The sequence below is a fragment of the Rhincodon typus genome, chromosome 31 (assembly GCF_021869965.1).
Source record: "Rhincodon typus isolate 14 chromosome 31, sRhiTyp1.1, whole genome shotgun sequence".
Taxonomy (NCBI): Eukaryota; Metazoa; Chordata; class Chondrichthyes; order Orectolobiformes; family Rhincodontidae; genus Rhincodon; species Rhincodon typus.
In genome coordinates, this window is record NC_063362.1 from 597330 (window position 1) to 604716 (window position 7387).

The 7387-nt window shown below is 45.3% G+C and overlaps 1 protein-coding gene across 1 annotated transcript; it reads right to left on the reverse strand.

Moving 5' to 3' along the window:
• Positions 1-521: 521 nt before the first annotated feature.
• LOC109917944 (calcium/calmodulin-dependent protein kinase II inhibitor 1-like) lies at positions 522-3298 on the reverse strand. The gene is made up of 2 exons (XM_020517840.2): positions 2686-3298; positions 522-1612 (listed from the first exon to the last, which is right to left on the reverse strand). Exons 1-2 carry the CDS (start codon positions 2846-2848, stop codon positions 1542-1544), a joined length of 234 nt encoding a protein of 77 aa, XP_020373429.1. The 5' UTR covers positions 2849-3298; the 3' UTR covers positions 522-1541.
• Positions 3299-7387: the final 4089 nt, after the last annotated feature.

The window sequence follows — 7387 nt, forward strand, 5'->3', positions numbered from 1 at the left end:
CAGTATCAGTGAAAACAGGCTTTAGTTCACAATATACATCCGTTTCTGTCTGAGGAACTGTTTTGGAAAGGAATTAAAATGTCAACAAATAGCTCCTGGTCTGCTTTCGAACACTGACTGTATTCTAAAACTGTAAACTGAATTGGAAAGCTGCCTGCGCGGTTTTGTGAACAGTTTATTTCATAGCCCTCTTGCTTTTGTGCCAAGGTTTAATGTGACATTTTAACCGCTAACCGGATTGAATTGATTTGAAGCAGGAAACTCTCCTACTCTAGCAGCTCCGTGTTACACATTATTTGCACAACTTTTGTGAATTCCTCTCTCTAAAATAATGATTTCTAGTCAAAGCAACTGATTGCGGTAGGACCGAACGATTAATCACTTATTCGACAACCCGATCAATATGATTGCAAGCTCAGTAACTGTCAGTAATACTCCACAAGCCAGCAACATTTAGCAAACTTAAGAGAGAGAGCGAGAGACGATAGAAAGCTTTTACCTTTTATTAATACTTTGCGGAATAGCCCTGTAGAGGAAAGAGGTGCAACAGATATTCATAGATTCAATTCAGAGAAAAAAAATCTTGAGGTCTGTCATTCAAAGTTGCAGACAAGATCTATAATGATTTATAGACGGCCTCACACGAGGCATTTTATATATTATCATGCAGAACAAGAAATTCACCAAATAATAACTTAGTCCTTTAACATAAAAAATGGCAGCCAAGTAGCGTTACTGAATACATTCACGGAGAGCAGAGAGAAACTGGTTGCCTTTTTGGCGTTCTCGAAATATTTGGCACTGTCGTGATGATGCTTCATACAATATAGAAAGTATATTACTGCCACGATAACAAAACATCTCCTATCGATCTCACTGTAGGATACATTTATGGTTTATAAATCCTAAAATAGAAAAGATCTCACTTTCAACGCAGCAGGCCGCAGTATATTGCAACAAGAAATCAAATCAAGCTGCACACAAGTTTGAACTCAAAATGAAACAATATTTCTCCATTCCTATAAAATGTTTTTGTCTTAAACAATTCCCAACACTGCAATAAAAGAGAATAAAAATAATATTTTACATCCAAAGTGCACAGAATTACAGTATTCGCAAGATAATGTAAACAAAGTGCTCCATTCATAACAAGATAGCTGCTGGCAATACAATACAAAGGTTTGATCAATAGACAGTATGTGCTTGCTACATCGTTCTCCCGCTTCTTTTCCGGCTTGCCCTGACATCTGCACATTCCATGATGCTCTGAGCGGTCAAGAACAAGTCATTCTTGCACATTGCCTTGGAAGGTTCAATTTTGGACCAACATTACTCACTCCTTAACTCTCTCTCGGACCTGGCCTCACACTTTGCCTCCCAGCGTCAGATACAATAGTTAGTTTTTTTTAGCATTGTGTATCACAGCTTTTATAAGTAAAGGTTAGTTCTGCGTCTCAAAGTGCTTTTCTCGCCAACGAAAAGGTGGGACTTGTTTGAATGTTTTTTTGTGTGTTGTTGATCGACACACTCTTTCGGCATTTTTAAACACCCGGAGGGGACTTCTCGCTCATATTTTTCAGCACATCGTCAATTCTGTCATCTTCGATGACAACTGCAATGCAGAAAAAAAAACAATTCATGGTTTCTTTTAAAAACCGAGTCTAGGTACTGTTCAAAGGCAGCGGGATACATGACAATAAAACTGGCACCAATTGGGAATCTGACTGATGTAGAGCTGTTGGGAACAGTTACTGTTCATTCATTGTACATGTGCAATAAAGCCCAAGGCGTTGGTAGCGGGTTTAGAATTTGCAAATATGGACACACACACTCACTTACACACATAGACATACCCACTCATTCAATCATTCACACACTCACTCATACACACACAATCACTCACATACCCACTCATACACACACACCCACATACTCAACACACTCTCTCTCACACACACACAGTGTAGAGAGGCGTCCACAGCAATATCGCCTGTGCAGAACCGCACACTCCCCCAACCATCAACTCTCTCACACTCTCACACTCTGTCACACTCACACACACTGTGTGTACAGAGGCGTCCACAGCAATATCGCCTGTGCAGAACCGCACACTCCCCTCCCCCCCATCTCACACACTCCCTCACACTCACACTCTCTCTCATGCACACGCACAGTGTGTACAGAAGCGTCCACAGAAATATCGCCTGTGCAGAACCGCACACTCCCCTCCCCCTCCCTCCACAACACTCTCTAACACTCACTCTCTCGCACTCACACACACACTCCCTCACACTCACTTTCTCTCTCTCACACACACAGTGTGTACAGAGGCGTCCACAGCAATATCGCCTGTGCAGAACCGCACACTCCCTTCCCCCCCACCCCTACAACACACTGTCTCACACACACATTCACACAGACACTCAATGCAAAACGATTTGCTGCAGAATTAAAAGCGATCGAGGAATTCACGGTTTGAAGTAAATATTCCCCCCGCCCAATAAAACAGACCCCAGGAATTAACCCTGAGAAACGCAGATCGTTGCATTGTTTGAGTATTGACGCTAGACAGAACAATTTCTTTCTCACGGGTATACAATAAAAAAAAACAAGAATTGAAAATGATTTAAATCCCAGACAAGAAGAGAGCTGCCTGGATCCTGAGCTTATTCAGCCCTCACTTACCCCGCTTGCTTCTCCCAATCTGACCCAGTTTGGGCGCCCGTTTGTTCTGGCCTGCTCCGAAGTAGTTGTTGGTGTCCTGCAGGCGGCAGGTGAAGGAGATCTGACCCACCTCCTCACCATAATGCGCAATCTTCTCCTCATTGTAAGGTAGGATCTGGGACATGGCGGCCAGGAGTAAGCGGAGAGCCGGGGTTACGGAGCTGCAGACACGGTCTATGGCCCAGGGTGAGCCCTCCGTGCACCTTCAGCAAAGCCCCTTCCCCCTGGACAGAGCGCCCAGCTAATCCTTTCGTCTGTGGGCTTCGAGCTCACTGGCAGTGGCGGTGAACTCCAGCTGCTCTAGGTTGGTTGCAGAGACACAGAGAGAGAGAGAGAGAGAGATCTTATTCGCACGTCACTGTGCTGGAGTCTTCCTGTGCGGCAGCGGCGACCGCCCCCGGCCCGAGTGTGGGGGAGGGGAGGGGAGGGGGTGTCAGCTCTTTCACTATGTATCTCTCTCTCTCTGTGTGTCTCTCACTCTCTGTCTCTCTCTCACTGTGTCTCTGGCTGTGCCCCTATTGTATCTCTGTCCGTTTCTGTTCTCTGTCGCTCTGTCTATTTCTCTATGCTCCCCCACCACCATCAGCCCACCCCGCTTTGCTGAATAGCCCGGACCCGGTGCTGCTCCGACCCGGGAGGAGGTGGTTAGTCAGGCCCAGGGGAAAGTGAGAGCCGCCGCCTGCAGACTCCGGGAGGAGACGGGACCGCTCGGTGATTCCAAGCCCCGGGCAGCCCCGGGCACATACCGCTCCCAGCGGCAGTGAAGGGGGTGGGGTGAGGGGAGAGATGGATACCACCCCCCCATCCCTCCAACAGCTACAGAAACCCCTCCAACTCCAAAAGAGCCCCCTCCAGTTTCCCCAAAACCTCCCCTCAATGCCCCCCCCCCGGTTGCCGGGGTGAATTCGGGCTCCGGGCGGGGTCACTGGTCGATGGGGTTAGATGCGGCAGGGTGCCAGGGGGAAGCGCGCTGCCTTTGGCCATTGAGAAGTGTCGGCGGACGGCTGCCCGTGGGAAATGAGTGAAGCTTCAGGGGGCCAGGGGTAGGTTCGAGTTCACATCTCCCTCTGCCAGAGCTCAGGCTGCGCTCAGGAACCGAGCTGGTTACACAGCAATGCACAATCTTTATACAACCTCACCAGTTTCCAAGATATTTCCTCACAAAATTCACCAGGAAGCAGTTATTCTGAGAAGTGAACGAAAACGGGGAGCTAGCGGAGGGGGTTGGGGAGTGAGGCTGATGTGAAGATTTACCCAGTGCCCCGAAACATCAACATGAAAACCTCGCTGCTGGCTGTTTGTATAATTGTCCATTACAACTCTGAGGAAACCCTTATAATCGGTTAGAAGTTGGGAAACCCTGAACCTCACTGTGTGGTTTAAAGCTGGAGACTTCACCTAGAAATATTGTCCCCCGGGGCCCAGCCTGGCCCCTATGACTTGCACTATCCTCCCTGTTCGTCCCTTTCTGCATCCCGGTGTTCCCCATGTGCCCTCAGTGAGCAGACGGAGCGCTGATATCGCGGGGGCTGGAAACACAAACAGCTCAACCCCAGCCAGATCACCATGTAACGGTCTGGGGAAAGCCGAGGTCCTGGCCATTCCCCTTCCTAGCCCGATCGGACTCAAGCCAATTGCAGATTCCAGGCATCCCCGCCCCTCAGCTCCCAGCACAATATCGGCTGTGGGATTTTAACCTGAGGTGTGAACAGGGCAGTATAGCGATCCTGCCTGTCCTGGAGGTTCATTGAGGTTGAAATGGAACAGGTTTCACAGCGTGAGGCAGGAGAGCTCTGACTGGGGGCAGGGGCATTGTCTGGAGCTGCTCCAGGAGACTCCGAGAGGGGAGAGATTCTCCACATTGACTGAACAAACCCCGGCGTCACTCACACGATGGGCCCGGCTGGAATGCCACTCCGACCACAGGGAAACACCAGCAACGCCAGCGATAGACATTCAATAAACCGACTGCTGGCAAAGTCACAAGTTTTTGGAGCGCTGTTCCTTCGTCACGTCACATAACAGCAAGTTTGTGAATTAAATGTTGTAAGAAATATTCAGGTCAATAAACACCCTTAGGAACAACGTTCTGACTTCAATCGATAAATATGAAACTCGGGAGAAATGCCATATCTGCGTTGGGTTAGTGATGAAGGGACAGTAACTGGGATAAAGTTGAAGGTTGATGGTCTCAATCGCAGAGCCTTTACTTCTCAATGTTCACACATCTGGCAGCCACAGGTAAGAATAACCCACTAGCTCATTAGCCTACAATGCACTCAATGACTGAAGCATCATGATCAAATATTTTGTATATCACTTCCACCCTGCTTACCTCGTCCTGCCCGACTGCCCAATCTCCTCTGACCCCTCAGGCAGTAGAACTAGTTCAAACAATTACTGGGATCCCAATGCTCATTATCTGATAATCCCAATCTGATCAGCACAAGATGCAATTTTTTGATCTCTACTCCAGACATGAATCAATACAGAAAACAAAAAATTGCTGGAGATCACAGCAGGTCAGGCAGCATCCAATGAGAGAGAGCAAGCTCATGTTTCCGGTCTAGATGACTCTTCATCAAAGCCAATGTGAAGTGTGGAGGGGGCAGCATTTATGCAGTAGTGCAGGCTTCCTCTTCAAGACAATCAGACCAAATATCTTTTTTTTACAATTTGTAAAATAATAAAATACAAAAAAAGGCAGATAATTTTCCTGAAATAAAAAAGGAAAATGCTGAAAAAAAAAACTCAGCAGGATAGATAGCATCTGTGGAGCAAGACACAGAGGTAACCTTTAAAATCTATGGAATTTCATCAGAACTGGAAATAAATGACATGTGTTGATCAAAAGCTGGATGAATTGAAGCCAAAAGGCAGATCTCTGATAGAATGAAAAACAAGACGGACAAGAACACATTAATGACAATCTCTGTCCCACTCTGTTTCCTTGACTTTTTTTAAAAAATTCATTTAGCAGCACACTTTCTCCAGAGGTAGTAAGAACTGCCAATGCTGGAGTCAGAGATAACACCGTGTAAAGCTGGAGGAACACAGCAGGCCAGGCAGCATGCTCCTCCAACTCCACACTGTGTTAACACTTTCTCCAGGTCATCTTTTGTTTCTCACTTTCTTGTTTCATCTCCACTCCCTTTAGCACTGAAAAACTAAATCTTCTGTCATTCAACTTCTACTGTCTTTCATAATGATAAAAGCAAAACATTGAAACAAACACAGACAATGCTGGAGAATCTCAGCGACTGTGGCAGCAGAAACAGAGTTTCAAGTCTGATATGACTCTTCTTCAGAACCAAGTCATATCAAACTCAAAATGTTAATTCTGTTTCTCTCCACAAATGCTGCCAGACCTGCTCAGTTTCTCCAGCATTTTCTGTTTTTATCTCCTGTCTTTCACCCTAGCAAAAACCTTTTGATCCTCATCCCATAAACACTTTGCACAAAACATATCACATTGCTAACTTGGTCCCAAATCTGGTGAAAAGTCTTTTGAGTTAAAGCAATAATGAATTTATTTGTGCCTAATAAATGAGGAAAGATACAAAATGTGACACACATACACAGAATAATGAGGAAATGAGAGGTGAGTCAACAATGTAAAAGTAAAAAATGCTGAATCAGTCCTTGGCTTGCCTGTGACGAATAAGTTGTGCAACATTGTGACAGTTAAGGTGGGTGATTGTAATGGTGCTGACTTTGCTGTTGAGCAGAGGTTTAGATATTCTTAGTCTGCAGTTAGCTGAAAGGCATTTGTCTAGGTTTCCTCAACAGTGACTTTGCTGAGGACTTGTTTTCAACATTTGGACAATGAAAAGCTTTATTTCCTTTTACCTCACATGCAAGGCTGCCTGCAGGAAGTTCTTGTCCGTGTACCTTCACAGCACACTTTAGCAGAATGCAACTTGAACTGCAAGCTCACACACCCGACACCAGCACATCCATTCCCTAGCATATGAGACACAAAGACTAGGGGTTGCAGTTGTGCTTTTTTTTAGCCTCCTTTCTTGTGCATCTCTGGAATGGTAAAACACAACTATGTCTTTCACAAAGATTTGTATTTCTTTCAACTGATCATGTGTGCAGTCTGGTTCACAACACGAGAGGCCATAGTTCAGTTTTTTTTCACTCCCTTTGAGACGTTGCTGTCTGAAGTTCCCTTGACAACCTTCACATTTCATGATTCATCTTAGAACTCTGTGTTATCCACAATGGTATTTTAGACAGCCACTGAATTTACATCTTCAGCTAGTTTTTGGCTTGTAAGTCCCCCTTTCTATTAAAAACACATGTTCTACTTAAAAGTTCAATAGCTCTGTAAGTAAGTTGGGTTACCATCTCTTATCATCACACCACGATTTGGAGCATTCTGCCATTTGTTAATATATTTTCCTACACTGGACAAACTCCAACTACAGGACTGCAGTTCCAAAGACCTTATTATAAAGGATATAATTGACCTCCCAGAAGTGAACAACAAAGGTTATTGTGGAGATCAGAAATTAAGCTTGTTGCAAAAGATTATGGAGGAGGAACTTGATTTGAATGAATAAAACAAGGCTATCAGGTATTCTTGTGGACTTTTAAATATATTATGTGTTACAATCAGCCAAAGAAGCGTAGAAAGGCTCCTTTCTCTTCCCAAACC

Coding starts and splice junctions, on each gene's coding strand:
- LOC109917944 (XM_020517840.2), bottom strand. CDS start 2,848: ATGTCCCAGATCCTACCTTACAATGAGGAGAAGATTGCGCATTATGGT. Junction 1,613..2,685: donor GATTGGGAGAAGCAAGCGGG/GTAAGTGAGGGC, acceptor TCTGCATTGCAG/TTGTCATCGAAGATGACAGA.